Raw genomic sequence first — 17179 nt, 5'->3', positions numbered from 1 at the left:
TTTAAGGATTACTCATAAATTGATGCGGTTCTACTCGCTACTCTTGTCTACGCATCGAGGCGCTATTCGCCTTTATGCTTTTTTGGAGAATTATTTTTTTTTTTTTTTTGTTTCTACGGTTGTAGGACTCAGAGAATAAGTAAAAAGAATCAAAGATGAATGATAGTCGAGCTCTGAGAGGGAAGCCCACGATTTCTCAGTGCCAATAGGTGTCACTTGTTTCACTAGTTTTAATAGTATAAAAAAATTTGCTGCTGCTATCGCTGCTGCGGGCAGTGGGATTGGAGTGTGGTGATAAATATTTAAAAATGGGCTAGTTTCCGTTGGTTGAACGCTGCGTTGGAGGTGAGACTACATCGCGTTCAGTCCCATAGATTTTTCCAGCTTTTTTCGCCATACTTCCAAGCATGTCCATTGAATTTTTATGAGCCATTCGTAACGATAATGCCCATTCTTTAAGACTAATTTCGTCCTCCTAAAAAAATAGGAAAGGTTTTTTTTACTCTCTCCCTGAATTAGCCGGTTTAAGGAAAAAAATTTTATATTCTCCCTTTCTCAAACTCTCCTTTTTTGTCATAGAAACTATGATTTCCGAATTTTAATTTTCAAATTCACACACTATGCCGAGTGCTTCTCGTTGAGATTCATCAACGAGACGCATGCGCCCAAGGTAACATTCCAGGGATGCAACAATAATCAAACGTCCCTTGAAAGTTCTAAGTAATCCAAAATTTGTTGGAGAGTCGCAAAATGGACATGAGACTAATTGTTAGCTCAAATTATCTTTAGGTCAGCCCAGGATTAGAATAAATAAAGTTTAGGACAAATAAGAATTAGTTTAAATACAGATTAGGCCTCCTGATAATTGTGACAATTGATTTTAAATTATAATACCTAAAATTTAAATTAATAACAAAAAATAATATCAATTTTCAAATCAAATCTTACCGGATTAGTTAGGACAATTTTGGCATCTCTTGTGCGCATTACAATGCACTGTTCTCCTTTTACAGGTTGAAGATCACTAGCAACTTCTTCTACCTGTTAATAAATTATAATAATTTAATTTCCAAACAAAATGATTTCCAAAATTAAATTCGATTTCTTTCTAATAGGATTTTATCATTTTAATACCTGGTCTAGAAACACTAATTCTGGACGTGTGCCAGCTGATTCTGGGTGAAGTTCTAGTCTATTTGGATAAAGCTTTGCATAACGTGTTTGCCATGCACTGGCAAAAGGACCACCTAATTTTTTTACGTATCCATTTAAAATACAATCAGATCCTGTATGAACAAAATATAATCATCTATTTAAAACAACACTATTTTTATTATTGTTAGTAAAATTCTTTTTTACAATATAATAAATAAATAAATCAATTTTTTCAACAAACCTTTCTCATCTGCTTCAAATCGAACTTTTTTTGCTCTTCTTTTGTTTTCAACCTACAAAACACATCTTTTTTTTTAAATACAGTCTAATGTTGTTGATCTAAGTTATTTTGTGACCTTAGATTTAAGTAAAGTTTAGAAATTTTGTTAAATTTCTGAGTCTGCACTCTGTTAATTGTATTAAAAAAATCTAATTAAAAACTTTGACCCACCTTATCAGCTTCTTGATTAATTGTTTCAAATACTGTTTCCGCAACTTCAGCTTGCCATCTTTCAGAAATAACCATAGGAAAATCTTTATACAGATCCTGATCTGCATCAGTCAATTTTATACCCTTGGTGTCCTCCTCATCAAAGGAACCAATATCAAAAGCATCGGCAGCGTTTACCTCACCGCGAGGTGGAATTAGTGGTGGTGTATATTTTTGAAGATAAACCTGTTGCCAATCAATACCATTAAAAAATGGATGCTCTTTTAATTCATCAGCTCCTGCTCCACGGCAACCCAATCTATTGTTAATGTCTCGTTGTAACAATCCTTCCAAAAGTGAGCGCAGTTCCCGTGAAAACGTATCGGGTAATTCAACATCCTAATTCAATAAAAATCTTGTAAGTAAAAAAAAATTTAATTACCATTACTCTACAATTATTTAAATATATACCAACCATAGTGAGAGTCATTTTGTCTATTTCATGTTTATCCTTTGTTTTATGTTGTCTAAATGGACTATGTCCTTTTAGTAGCTTGTATAACATACATCCAAATGAAAACCAATCAGCACTGGAATCATACGCTGTGCCTTTTGAAAGAACTTCAGGTGCCATGTAACCATGTGTACCACTAAACAATAATATTTTACTAAGAATATATTTACTAAGAAAATTATTTAGATAACAATGTAAATTTTCATAAAAGACATTTTTACGTCTTTAGAATTAAATTTATCAATTACTTACACACTTGCGTGTGGTTTTTTTTTCGAAAAATCACAAGCTAATCCTAAATCAGATATTCTAACGTGTCCGTGTTCATCAAGAAGAATATTCGCTGGCTTGAGATCACGATAAACAATATAACGCCGATGCATATGTTCAAGACCTAATATTACTTCGGCGGCATAAAATTTCATTTCTGGTTCATTGAAAACGCCATGTTGACTAAGATGATAATGAAGATCGCCACCATTCATTAAATCCAATATAAAACAAAGTTTATCGGGTGTGTGAAAGGCGTAAGTCATACATACTATAAAAGGGCAATCAACCTGAAATTTAATAATAAAAATTAAAGATGCACAGAAACAATATCTTATTAATTTTTTCAATCAAAATTAGAATTTTCCGATCAAATTCCAAATTTGGACTTTCGGGAATGTTACCGGGAAACGTTAATCTTTTTTTTTAATTATATATCTGGAAGAATTATTTTTTATTCACGTAAAACTTACCCCGGTACTGACTAGAGCTAGCATTATCCTTTCATTAAGTGCTAAAGTTTCACCCTGTTTCATTTTGATGCGCTTCTTATCGAGGCACTTCATTGCATACATTTTGCCCGTGTCCGCTTTACGACATCCATAAACCTCACCAAAACCTCCCCTGCCAATTATTCTATGTACGCTGAAGTCATTCATAGTTAACTATAAATAATTTATAATAATTTAAAAATTTTAGTTGGTATAACGGTATATTAAAATTGAACATGTTATCGCAATTACCTGTATATTTAATTCGAGATTCTTCCATTGACAAAATCGTGTATATTTGTCACTGAAAAATAACAATTTCAAAATCAGATTAGAAAAATACATTTTTACATGTATTTTACATTTAGTGAGGAAAAATTTAAAATGACTATGAAGTTTTGTAATTTGTTTAATAGACGTCTAACAGAAGGTCAATCGATGAACCATAATCGCAATTTTAAGAAATTAGGCATTAAATTCCTGTATTTGATATCCATATCTTTTATTCTATCTATTTGCTATGGATTTTTATATCCTTACATCTATCTTCTTTTAATATTAATTTTAATTTCTGTCTATCATTAGTCTATACCAGTAATAAAATTAATAAAAAAAAATTAAATTAATCATATTGAGTAATGCTATCTTCGATACATTCGGAATAAAACTCCTAAATAACCCCTTGTCACGAGGGTAAGACCGCTCATCGACCCTGTGAACCACACGAGTGACGATTTTGCATTGTATAATTCTTTATTGTTCATATTAAATTTACACAATATTTTTACACTTTTTGAATTAATCTTTATAATTTTTCAGGTAGCTAGTTCTCTTTAGCAAAATTAAGGCCTATCTAGTTAATAGATTTTATTATATTGTTAATATTTTTTTTTTTAATATTCTTTAATATTATATAGGCAAAATTAAGTTAAAAACCTTTTTGACAATTTCATTTAAAAAATAACTTATCCTAATTGACTAGAAACAAAATAAAATTAAGATGCTGAGACATTATCACATAATATTTGCAATGGCAATTTATATTTAACTTTAAAAGGCAAGAGACTCTCATCAATAATTGTTGCCTCCTGGAGCTCAGGAAGACTCATTTGATTATCATAAAAATTTTTTGTCAGTTTATAAATTTGGTCCCATATACTTGGCATTTTTAATTGTTCATGCAGGTAAAGATTACTGGCACTTGGATGAGCTTTTGTTATTAATCTAATTATTTTATTTTGAAATACTTGAAGTTTATTTATATTTGAAATGCATGTGTTGCTCCATAAAGAGGCTGCATATAATATAATTGGTCTAATTATTGATAAGAAAATAGTTGTTTTATTTTTAATATGCAGTCTGCTTTTTTTTTTGCAAATAAGTGAGTCGAGCACATTGAATGACTCTTCCTTATTGCTCTAGTTTAAATGTGCTACGATCTCAATTCGGGAAATCTACGTTCCCATTTCGGTGGCGCTGAACGTCAATACATCGTGAAAAACTTTTGAATTTAGATCAATATTGTATTATGCATAAACAAAATTCGTTATCATATTTATAAAAAGGAAATAAAATTAGAAAATTTACCTTTCTAGGAACTTTTTAAACGGATCACCCCTTAAATGGTTGAAAATTTCCTCTATGTACGGCTGAAATCATAATTTTCATTACTCTTTACAGTGTTTTTCATTGCCAATAGAAAATGTTTTGTATTAGAATATAAGTAATCAAATTGTCGATATATCTAATAACATTTTTATTATTCAAGTACACCATATTGGATCAGCGTTTTCAAATACTGGAATCTGGAATTCGGATATGTAATTAATTTTAATTTAAGAATTTTTGATACTTTAATTTTTGGCTATAAGAGTGCTTTAATTCCTACCTTCTGCTCGAAAATTAATTTATTTAATCATAATCTTGTGAAATTGCACAAAGAAGCAAATTTTAAACAAATAACTAGAGTGCCCCTAAATTTGAATTTACATTCTACTTACAATAAACTACAAAATAATATATTACAAAATCAAAATTATTTACTATATTACAAAAAAAAAAATTAATATCTAAATTTTCATATTTTTTGAGAGTAAATTTTTTGATATTTTTCTCTATAATACAAAAGATAAAACAAAAATTTAAAAATTTTCTCACAATTTCCAGTCCTGTTTCCGGAAGTTCCAAATGTAAGACTGAGCGGAAACGAAGCAGAAATCAAGTCTTATATAAGAATCCAAATTTTCCCTCATTTCTTTTACTACCTCACTCTAAATTGACTCTTGTTTAATAAAATCTTATAAATTCCATTTTATAAAATTTTCAAAAATTCTTTAGAATCACAAACACAAATTATTTTGAAACCAAGTGTTATAAAACCTGAAACAAATAAAAATTAAAATTAAAATTAACTGAAATAATTAAATTATCAAAAAAAAATCTACGATTATTATTATAGCACGAGTTTGAGTTGTACAGAAAACTAGGTAATTTTTTTTTAAGAGTCGCTATCAAAAAAAAATCAATATAAATTGTAATAGTATTTTATAGATCGCGTATTTTTTTTTTGCAGAAATGAAGACAAAATTCTTTTTTTATTCAATAAATTTTTTACCTAATTTATGTGTGTGAAAAGAAGTTTTAATGTTTTTTGAAGACAATCACAAATATGAAAATGTTTTTATATTGTTTTCTTAATGTTTTCTTATTATTAAGCATTTTATATAAGCGCGCTTTTTTCGCAGTTGCGTTTAAATCACTGTTTGAACACAACAAATATTTTTAAAAACAATGTTAATAAAATTGCTGAAAAAACCAGTAAATAAAAGTATTCTCCAGTATAAACTGAAATACACGTGGAATTAACGTTTGAAAAATTTAGTTTCGAAATATTTCCCACAAGGAACGTCACCTCTGCCAATTCGAATTTTTTGGAATGTTGTTATAGCAAATGGGAACATTTTTCCTATAATCTACGCATAGAGTACAGTCTCCTTGACAAAAAGTCAATTTTCTACAAGGGTCTAAATGATTTTGGAGATTGAGGAAAAAAGAGAAATCCTATTTTCGAAATCGTTTGAAACTTTTAATTGGTGATTGCAACCTATAACTGAGGCTTCGAATTTTGAAAGGACACACGCTCGAATTTGCATCAGTTTTGGCGTTAAAATTTGATATTTAACTGTTTTAAAAATTAAAACTCCGAGGGACCAAAATTTGTGATGCAAATTTGAGCGTGTAATCTTTTAAGATCCTTTCAATGCTTGAAAATGGCGATGATGAAACCTTAGCCAAAATTATCCTCGAAGCAATAAAAATGATTGAATAATCAAGAGCAAAAATCCACGATAAGGTTTCTGATGGCGCAACTCCAAACAGAATGAAATAAAAAATAAAGGCGTCAATAAATTGTTTAATTCTTGCATTAGTTAGGTGAACTATGAAAAATATGAATCTTCCAATGTTGACTCTGCAGGGTAAAATTCTGTTAATGACGATTTGGATTTTTCAAAAATTGTCACACTTAAAATTAAACGCTATTTCTATTACTTTCTGATCCAAAATGGCGTAACTTGTATAATTAAAATTATTATTTGAATCCTGTGGAGATAAAATATTTATTACAAGTATATTTCCAAAAAAAAATTTCCAAATTTCAACATTAATTATTTAAATAATAAGTAAATAATTGTCTATACATTTAAATGTATAGACAAAAACTTTTTATTAATTCAAAATTTAATCATTTAAATCACGTACCCACCTCGAATAAATTGACAGGAACCTCATTTTTCATAAGATACTTGTGCACATGTGAAACAGCATCTTTTGAGTATTCCTGTAATACAACATAAAAATGTATTAACAATATAGTTAATTGAGATTTCAATAGTTCAAGCTTCTGAAAAGTTGGCCATCAAAAATGAATATTTAGAAAATTTCCATTTATATAGAATAGATTAAATTTTAGTTCTCTTTAAATAATACACTTACGTGAGAATGTGCCAATAATTCTTTCATGATAAAGTTATCGTAAACTTCTTTTGCAAGCTTTCTTCTTTCTTCTGGACATTCCAGTTTTTCGTAAGCTTTAATCTGTAATACATTTTAAATTATTGCAAACAATTGAGAATAAAGTAGGAGAGGAAAAATTTGTTAGGGAAGAATGAAATGGATTGTTTGAAAATTAGAGCCAATACAATATCCATTGTTGTGGAATTAGAATCAAATTTTATATTTCTATTTTCTAATTATTTTTTATTCAATTCGGAGTTTTATTTTAGTTAATTATTTTAACAATTTCTTGATTTGTATAACATAAATTTTTAATAAGAGAGTGATTGCAAATTATAATACTTTTAGAAACACTTCAAAATTAAATTATTACTTTTAGAAAAATTGAAATTTGTTAGAAAAATTTTTTTTTAGAAAATTGATTTCATTAGAAATAGTTTTTTTTTTTTAGAAAAAAAGAATTAGAAAATACTTTTTTTAAAAAAAGTTACCACCAATGATTAATTCTTATATAGTTAATTTGAATTTAATTATTTTGTGTAGAACTCGATAAATTTTTAAATTTATTTTTAAAACTTACTTGTTCATAAAACCTAAGTTGCGGAATTGGTTCCTCAGCGGCAGTCTCGCAAAACTCCTTGAATAAAAGATACCCTATAAACCAAAAAATAAACAATTGTCAAAGTATTACATAGAAAAAAATGCAAAATATTAGCCAATCTACAGCAATCTAAAATTTCAGTAATATTACCTCAATATTTATTTATAATTTCTGCAATATTGCTGCAATTTTAGAATTTTGAGGCAATCTTGTTAGAATTGCTGCAAATTTATGAGCTGTATTTAAAAATTGTGTTTATTTTAAATATTAAATTTTTTTAAATATTATCTTAAATAATACTTCTTAAATATTAGAAGAAACTTAGCTCTAAAGAAATTAGACCAAAGATATCAATTTTAGTGTTTACCTAACATTTGATTAAAGATTTTGTCGAAATTCACTTCATTCTTCTTTTCCAAATGTTTGTGCGTTGCGCTTCGGACACTGAAACAAACAATTTATTCATAATAAAATTGTATTTATTGATTTTCATAAAAATCTAGCACAGAAAATTTAACATTTACAGTATAAGGCGTATAAAAAAAAAATCTGAATTCAGGCGCATGATTGTACCATAAAAATTAATTATTAAAATTTCCCTTTGAAAGAATTTTATTAGACAACTTTAATTATTTTTTTTGGTCGAATTTTCATTTTTTGAATTAGCATTTGCACTTTGAAAATTAATTTAAATTCCATACAATTATGGAATATACATAAAAAAAGAATGTTAAAAAATATGAGGAAGTGTTTCTTAAAGTATAGATATATTTTTCATCTTGAAATTCGATTGTATATTTTTTTTTTAAATCGATATTAAAATTTTTCTAAACTTTTTTTTTAAATCGTGTAAAAATGTTTTAATTATTTAATTTTGCGTTTCACGTTTTTAAAAATTCTTATTAACTACAAAAATATTATTATGATTTTGTGTTTAATGTATTGTGTTAAACAAAAAATTAATTACAACAAATAATTTTTAAAAAAAACTTATAAAAGGAACAAAAATTAGTAAATCTATATTAAATTATAAAATAACGCGTGATTTAAAATTTTGCTTTTTATTTTCTAAATTTTCATTTCTAGTCTAATTCTTTTTTTTTTTTTTTACCAATCACAGATTTTAATGATGAAAAATATTGAAGCCCAAGACGGATAAAAATGATGAACTGTCTTCAATTTAAAATCCACCAAGTTTATAAATCTAGGGCAATTTGTTATAAAAAAAATTATTTAATTTAAAATATAATTAAAAGTATACTCCTATAAAACAATATTAGTTAAATAAAAAAAAAACAGAAACTAACAATTAAACAAATTATTTAAATTTAAATAAAAATAAAATAATTATTTATATTATTTTATTGCATTTGTATGAGAATCGAGATTAAAATAATTTATTAAAATTGTTTGGTGTATTTCTGAAATTTTCATACAAAAAAAAATTTTATTTTTGGGACAAGTTTTTCCTAATTCCTAACTAATCTAATCGTTTCAAATACCTTTGAAAATTGAGTAAATTACGCATTTTTTAAAAATCAGTGAATATTCCGGTTATTCTAAAGACATTGAACGATTAAATGAGAGTCAATAATTTAATTTACTTATTTATTCTCTCTTGTTTTATATATTTCTTTAATTTCATTTAATTGGTTAATTAAGTATGTTAATTATAATTATTAAAAAAAAAAAAAATTTCTTGTATTCAATTTGTTGAATACATATAAATCATTCTCATTAATTTTATATAAGATAAAGTTTGTACCTAAAAATACTCGTAGAATGTTTAATTTTTAATCAAAATTTTCTTTTTTCCCAGTCGTTACCAAAATTATTGTTGTCGTTGTTACTTATTTCTATATATATAAATTCTATTTGAAATTTTTTCCACTTTATCGATAACATTTCCTGGCGCTCTTCCTTCTAACGTTCATTCAAAACAATTGCATTGTGCTGCCGTCAATCATTATTTCTATTCTCTATACTTTTATTTCTTTAAATTTCAATGTTTCTTTAATTAATAAAGTTTTTATAAAATTTATTTCACAATTATTTTTTTTTAATTAGGCCATTAATTAATAATCATTTAATTTTCTATAAATAATTATTATTTATAATAATTTTAAATTCATAACTAATTAAAATTATTATATATCGTTAATTATTTTTTTAAGTTTTAGAAAAACTGAAAAAAAATTTATTTGATTCAAATAATCAGTTAGTTGACAATTAACAAATAAATATATTTTTATTAAATAATTAGTATTTAATTAAATAATAATTATTTAAAATAAATGGCATTTATTTAAAATAAAAATTATTTGGTTTAAGTAAATTTTTTTTTTTGATAATAGTCAAACAACCGATTATTTGAATTAAATAATTTTTTTTTTTTTCAATTTAGATTCATTTATTATTATTATTATTATTAAAACATTTAATATAGTTTCAAGTTTGTTATAGTTAGAGCAAAAAATATTGTAGGAAGAAAAAAAGGTAACGTCAAATCAAGAAAAAACGGTATTGATATACAGGCTATGTTTAGAGTAATTTACTATGTATTGACTTGTTTTAACAAAAGCATGTGAGATAGTAACGATTTTTAAATACTTTATGTTCTAAACACATTTATTAAAAACTCCATGACTTTTCTAATTAAACGAGTTTTTTTTTTAAATGTGTCCTACACTACTATTTCAAAATATACTTAAATATATATTCGTCAAATTAACGATTGTTCATTTAATTATGGAACTATCAAAAAATTTCCCTGACATCACTAAATATGAATCACTTAATGTAGTATATCGAGTCACAAATAAAATAATTAAGAACACGAACGTGTAATAATTAAATTAAAAAAATAAACGTCACATATAATTTTTTTTTTACTAATTTTATTTTTATACTTTTATCATTTTATTTTTTTTTACTTTTTTTTTAAATTTAAATAAAAATTAAAAAAATCGTTTATCATAAAAAAATGTACATTAAACATTTAATAAATTATTTTTTTTTATATATGTAAATAATAAATAAAAATAAATTATTAATTTATTTTTGGATACAGAAAGAAATATTTTATCATAAAATTTGAAGTTGAATAGAGTAGTAAACAAATTTTTCGTTCATTTAAACGTGCAGAATTTCAGGCATATCCTCAATAAATATTTTTGACTAATGAAAAGTAGGGTCATTTGAGATAAATGTAAACAAGGGGTAAATGTAAACAGTAAATGTTTGCGTTTTATTTTTAGTTTCGTGAGTATTACGATTAAAATTTCAACATTATATCGCCTACAAAAGGTTTTGAGTGTTACCTCATTTTTTTTTTCTTTTGAGAATTGAAAGCAAAATATTCCAAGTTATTTCTCATCGAAAAAAATAAAATCTCAAAAGAATATTCCGTTCAAAAATTAATTTTACATTTTATTTTCAATTTATTTTTTATTTTTTTTTTTTATATTTCAATTTATTTAAATTTCTTTTTATATTTCAATTTATTTAAATTTCTTTTTTAATTGGAGAATGTTCTGTTTAAAATGTAAGTTAATCATTCATCTTTGATTGAAATTCTTATTTTGAAGATTATTTTTTTAATTGAAATTATTCCTCTTCAAATTAAACAATTGTTTTATACATTCAACCTCTTTTATTTAATTTGAGATCTTTATTTGAAAAATGCCTGTTTACATTTACCCCTAAATTTTCAGGATAAACGTAAAAAAAACTCGGGATAAATATAAACATTCAGTTTTATGCGACTCAAGCTCACCTCTATTTTTTTCACTATCCCATAAAATTGTTCCAGGGAAGTGAAATAACAATTTAATGAAAAATAAAACCAAAAGTAATGACTTTTAAATGAAAAAATTTGTAAAAATTGCACTGAAAAAAATTTAATTCAAATAATCTGTTACTTGAATATTATTAAATAAATTTCAGGCCTCGGATCGAATTTAAGGCACAAAAAAGTGGTTTTTTATAATTTTTTGAAGTCTGATTTATTCAATTTATTTGAATTAAAAATTTTGTCATAATTTTTAGTTTTTATGGTCAAAAAAATTTCAGGCAATACTTAATTAAATTTTACAGATTTATAAATGAAAATATTTTTTTAAATAATAATTTTGAAAGAATTAAAGTTGAAATTTTTAGAAATAATTGAATTTCAAAAGATTTTGTTGATTAACAGACAATAAATAAATTTTACAGAACTAAAAATAATTTATCAAATAATTTTAGATAAAATTTTTTAAAAGTAATTGCATTTTCAAAGATTTACAATTTAGATTTTTTTTTGAAATTAATTGAACTTCAAGTGATTTTTAATTTAAAATTTTTGATGAATTCACTAAAAAAAATTTATTAGAAATTGCAGACAAAAAAAGACAAATAATTTGAAAACTTTTAAAATAAAAAATGTTTTCAGATATAATTGAATTTTCAAAGAATATTATAGAAATCATTAATTGAATTTCAGTATATTTATAATTAAAATTATTAAATTTCAAAAAAATTTTAGATGGAAAATTTTAGAAGCTTTTAAATTGAAATTTTTAAAAATAATTGAATTGAATTGCTAATTTTTCTTTAAAATTGTTAACAATTATTAAATTTTATAAAAATTTTAATTGAAAAATAATTTACGATAATTGAATTTGTGCAGAATTTCATTCAAATTATTAAAAATAATGAATTTCAGTTAAAAATTTGTTAAATAATTGAAATAAAAAAGATCTGAAGAATATCTACATTGTAAACTAAATACAATGAATTTTGTTTAAAAATTTTGTAAAAAACAGTCGAAAAAGTTTCATTTTATTAAAATAAATCGAAAAAAGTCGTATAATCCGAGGCCTGTAATTATAGAGTCAATTAAATAAAATTTATTTCAAATACAGAAATTATTGTTTTAAATAAAAATTTATTTTTTGATTAAAATAAAAATTGTTTTATACAAATAAATATTTATTTAATAATAGTCAAAGATTATTTGAATCAATTATATATTTTTTTTTCAGTGTAAAAATTCTTTTTTACTCCATCTGATCCTTATTTGAAATTTTGATCAATTAAATTTGAAATAGCAATAAATAAAATTGAACTAAATTTAAAAAAGTGAAAAATAAAAAAGGTGAAATAGTTGACAAAAAAAGAAATTTTTTTTTTTTCAAAAAGGTAACTTTTTATTCCCTGTTATTCTCGTGTGTTATTTTTAATTTTTTTTTGTTTATAAAATGATCATCTTAAGTGCGAGAATTTTATCCTAATTAATGAGACTTTGCATAATGAAATTTAATAATTTGTAATTAAAAATGATAAGATGATATTACCTAGGATCAGGTAAGATAATCTTTTTGCTTGCTCTTGCTGCGGGTGCGCATTTGCTTTTTTCCATGGCCATCAAGTAGCTGACATCCGCCAAAACAGCTTCAAGATCCGCCATTTTCTTAAGTTTTTTTTTTCCTCTTTTTAATTTTTACGTTCACTTTTTTTAGATTTTATAATTATTAAGAAGTGTTTTAAAAAATTAATCGCGCAATCCATTAACAATCATCTATTAATACTTTTATTTAAACACACCCCTCAATTGTTACCGGCACTTTCCTTCCTTTTTTTTGTCCTTATCTGTTTTAAACGTCACTTTTACTGATGAAACCTCATATTTTTTTTTTCTAAACACCTTTTTCAAAAATTAACTATTTAAATTGTCACATGAACGCGATATTACACTATCGGACGGATAACATTGTTAAACGTTCAGAATAAAGTTTTTTTTTTCCCTCTAAAAATCGAAAAAATCACTTTCACTAATATATATATATATTTTTTTTTTTATAGAAATATTGGCATTGTGCGCAGAGAATTTCACATTTTTTTCACAGATAATTTCTATTAAATATAAATAATAGTGTCTTGATTTTCACTATCATGTTGATTTCTTTTTTTTCAATATTTTTTTCACACAAAAAATGATGGCAAAAAAATTTCCCAATCACTTTTCTATATATATATATATACTGTATATATATATATATAGCTATATATATATATATGTACTTTCAAGTAAAACGAAACAACTATATTTAAAAGTGGAAAAAGAGTTCAGATTCAGTTCTATTATTATTTTCAAAGAATTAAAACAATAGTACTTGTTATTATTTGATGTTTATAAATTGTAGTAGAAAAATTAAAAAAAGAATTACTGTCAAAAAAGCAAAATGTTCCGTACAAACATTTGTAAGGAAATTAATTTTATTGTTACTTTGTTTTGTTAAACGTGTAAATAAAGATATTCAATTAATATTTCAAGAAATAACACTGACTTTCAATTTTCTTTTTTTACAAAGTAGAAAAACAGTACAAGAATTAATACAATAGACGACACAATTGATTTATATCCAGTGAAAAATCCTTAGACTAATGCAAGTAACATAGATAGGAACTCGAAGATATCAGTGAAACTATATATAGACAAAAACCTCCCATATGTGACATCTTTGAGGTTGGTTCCACAATAGACAAAATACCTATCGTTTTGAAGACGATTTTCATGATAAAACGATAATTTTTCTATTGTCGCGAATCTTTTTGTTTTAAGGTGCTTTTGTACCTCAAATTTCGATCAGATGAACATTATTTCTGGACAAGAAGCACTGTATAAACCATTTCACAAACATCGTCATTTTACACTTTCTTGTAGCAGAAAACGTTTTAAAGCAAAATTTGCTAAATTTTTCAATCAAATCATCTTTCTATCACTATTTTAAAGGGTTCTTACATATTAAAATATTTAATATTATATTTCTTAAAAAAACATTTTTTGTTTAACAATTCAAAAATACCCGCCGTGAAAAAATCAGTAGTTTAAGCGTAACTTCAGAACCCTGGTCGCTCATGTCACATTTCGCATGTTCTACCCTTTGGACATTCTTCACGGTCAATGATAGAAATCTTGGTTTTATCAAGTTTACGCCCTTATCCGGTTACATTTAGTACTATAACCTTATCTGTCATGTTTATGTAGGCTTGTGTGCTTAAAAAGCACTCTTGTAATTCATAGTGCTTCTATTAATTCAACATTTTAGTAATTATAATAAATTAAAATGCAAAAAGCATTTTTGCTGTTATTTATTATGAAGAGGTGATGTGGTTATTATGTCAAATAATAAGGTATGATAATTAAGGTTATTTGCATGCTAGTATAATGATGATACACATATTAATTTATCATTGTTTTTATATATTCATTATAATATTATAATGATAAACATAAATTGAACAGATAAAATGTTATAATATAAATTCTTGTTTCACTCTTTGTAATTGTTATCAGTTTTGAATATCAAAGTGCTTAAACTTTTGACTTGAGAATATTATACAAAATATTATGACGATCATGACTGTCATTGGTAGTTAACCTTTAAAACACTTTTTTTCAATATTTTTTTGCATTTTATTCAAAATTTTATTACTCACATGTGAAAAACTGAATAAAATTATTATGTAATTATTTCAAGGTTATTCATTTGAAATTTATCAATCTAGTAAAAAAAAAAAAATTATATTTAATTCACGACTATTTTCGCATAAAAGTTTTTAAAATCAATTTATTTGCAAACTTTAAAAGTTTAGACATTATAGTGTTTATTTATTTTTACTTTTTATAAATTTATTCAACATAAAATTGTAATAATTATTATTCTTAAATTATTAATATTAAATATTATAATAATCAAATACAACAAAAAATAATCATAAAATTAATTTAGATACATAAAAATTTAGTAATATAAAAATTAAAAGTAATAAAATTTGCGTATAATAATAATAATTAAATATTTTAAAACATTTAATCATCAATAAATAAATAGAACAAAAATGTCAAAATATTAATTGTAAATTCAATACAAATTATTAAAAAAAAAAAATTATAGAAAGATATCGAAAAATAAAAATGTTAATAATTACATAAAATAATATATTACAATTCTAATAAATAATTATTAGAGCTGTGCAATGTTCGAATCGAATCGAATTTTGTTCGGTTTTTAATTACCCTGACTCGAATTTCGAACTGGACTGACTCGAATGTTGAATTTTCGACATTCGAACTCGGCGTAAAAATTCGAACAGTTCGGTTCGATTTATTTTGCACAGGTCTAGATTTTTCATTTTCCAGGAAAACATTCTATCTAAAAAAATCGAAAAAAATTGATTATTCTTATTCTATTGCAATTTAGGTTCAATTGGTAGGTTTTTTTTAAGGTATTTTAAAGGTACAAAAGGTAAAAAAATAATAGAGACATACTTTTTTCTCCAATTCATAATTAAAACAAATCAAAATTATTATAAATTACAATAACCTTCTAACAATATTCAAAAAAAAAAAATAAATTATAAAAAATGAAATTCTCTAATATGATAATTCTTGCTTATAAATTTCGGGACAGGAGGGTGCAAGTCAATAAATAAATATTTAATATACTTTTTTATTTTTTATTCTTGTAATAATTTTTAAAAAAATGTCGAAACCAAAAAAATTGATTTTACTTATTTTATAGAGTTAAGAAATTAAATTAAAATCGAATAATTCATATTTTCTTTGGTTTTCTTTTTTTTTTTGCAGAATATTATTAATTTGGTGGTGAATTGCAAATACGTCACAGTGAAATAGCCACATTTGGAAAAGCTTAAAGGATGTATTGCATACAGTGGTTAATACCTGTGCTATTAATACCAAAGCCCGTTAATCCTGCATTGTTACAAACTCATGTTATGTTCATGGTGCTTTATTTAATTGGATTCTTTTTAGAGCAAAAACCATGTACAATGTGTACAGCTATTTTTCTCACAGCAGTCTTTCTTATTTGTTACAGTGGCATAGGTAATTGTCTATTTTGGAATAATAATTGCGAAAATGGTTGATTATAAAAATAGACAACCTATGTCTATTTTACAATATTCAAATATTTTATTATTATCATTGTTCCAGTAATAACTTTACTATTATGTCCACAATGTACTGAATTTTGAAACAATTTTGTTTAAAAAAAAAAAAAAAATATTGGAATACCCTTGTTAAACAATCGTACATTGATTATTTAAAGCCATAATCATTTTAAGGTACAACAAAAAAATGATGAAGTACTTTTTCTCAATTATATAATTTTTTAATTCTGATAATTCATCTATTTTTAATTATTTAAAAAAAAATTTTTAGGCCATATTATTTTTACCATGTATTTGAATAATATGGTCTAAAATCTTTATTTTTTATCTCATTTTCTGAACTTGTAATGTAAAAAAAAAATTAGTTTTTAAGTTATATATGTAAATTAGAAAAAAAATTATAATTTGATATATAAACTTCCGATGAAGCTCATCTTGATCTTGAATTATTTCTTTCTTGTATACTTTTTATATATTTGACTTTAAACAAATGAGAAATTATTTTAAACTTATTTTTAAGATAATGAAATTTTTTTTTAAATATGTAAATCAAGATCAAGAAAAATTGTATATGTTTGTTTCATGAAAACTCCGTTAGAACGTAATAACAGTTTAAGTATATTTTAAATTGTAAATACGTCATATTATTAGTTTTATAATGCTATTTAGGAATTTGTAAATAAATTTATTCATTAAGTATATAATTTATCATAATCATTTATGACTTAATAAAATATTTGATTGAAATA

The 17179-nt window shown here is 24.2% G+C and overlaps 2 protein-coding genes across 2 annotated transcripts; one reads left to right on the top strand and one right to left on the bottom strand.

Moving 5' to 3' along the window:
• Positions 1–90: 90 nt before the first annotated feature.
• Positions 91–13819, bottom strand: LOC127276894 (G protein-coupled receptor kinase 1). Its single transcript, XM_051297588.1, has 16 exons — positions 13805–13819; positions 12812–13263; positions 7843–7919; positions 7455–7528; positions 6854–6955; positions 6624–6698; positions 4448–4509; positions 3113–3164; positions 2843–3034; positions 2352–2659; positions 2061–2235; positions 1607–1984; positions 1397–1448; positions 1135–1286; positions 949–1041; positions 91–475 (listed from the first exon to the last, which is right to left on the bottom strand). Exons 2-16 carry the CDS (start codon positions 12922–12924, stop codon positions 314–316), a joined length of 2067 nt encoding a protein of 688 aa, XP_051153545.1. The 5' UTR covers positions 12925–13263; positions 13805–13819; the 3' UTR covers positions 91–313.
• Positions 13820–14452: 633 nt separating this feature from the next.
• Positions 14453–16469, top strand: LOC127276893 (bladder cancer-associated protein). The gene is made up of 2 exons (XM_051297587.1): positions 14453–14651; positions 16108–16469. The coding sequence occupies exon 2, from the start codon at positions 16179–16181 to the stop codon at positions 16404–16406; it is 228 nt and encodes a 75-aa protein (XP_051153544.1). The 5' UTR covers positions 14453–14651; positions 16108–16178; the 3' UTR covers positions 16407–16469.
• Positions 16470–17179: the final 710 nt, after the last annotated feature.

This window comes from Leptopilina boulardi, unplaced genomic scaffold (genome assembly GCF_019393585.1).
Source record: "Leptopilina boulardi isolate dan_hultmark-lab unplaced genomic scaffold, ZJU_Lbou_2.1 LbouV2_155, whole genome shotgun sequence".
Classification (NCBI taxonomy): Eukaryota; Metazoa; Arthropoda; class Insecta; order Hymenoptera; family Figitidae; genus Leptopilina; species Leptopilina boulardi.
Note: the sequence above shows the minus strand (reverse complement) of the source record. Positions and strands in the feature narration are given on the sequence as shown.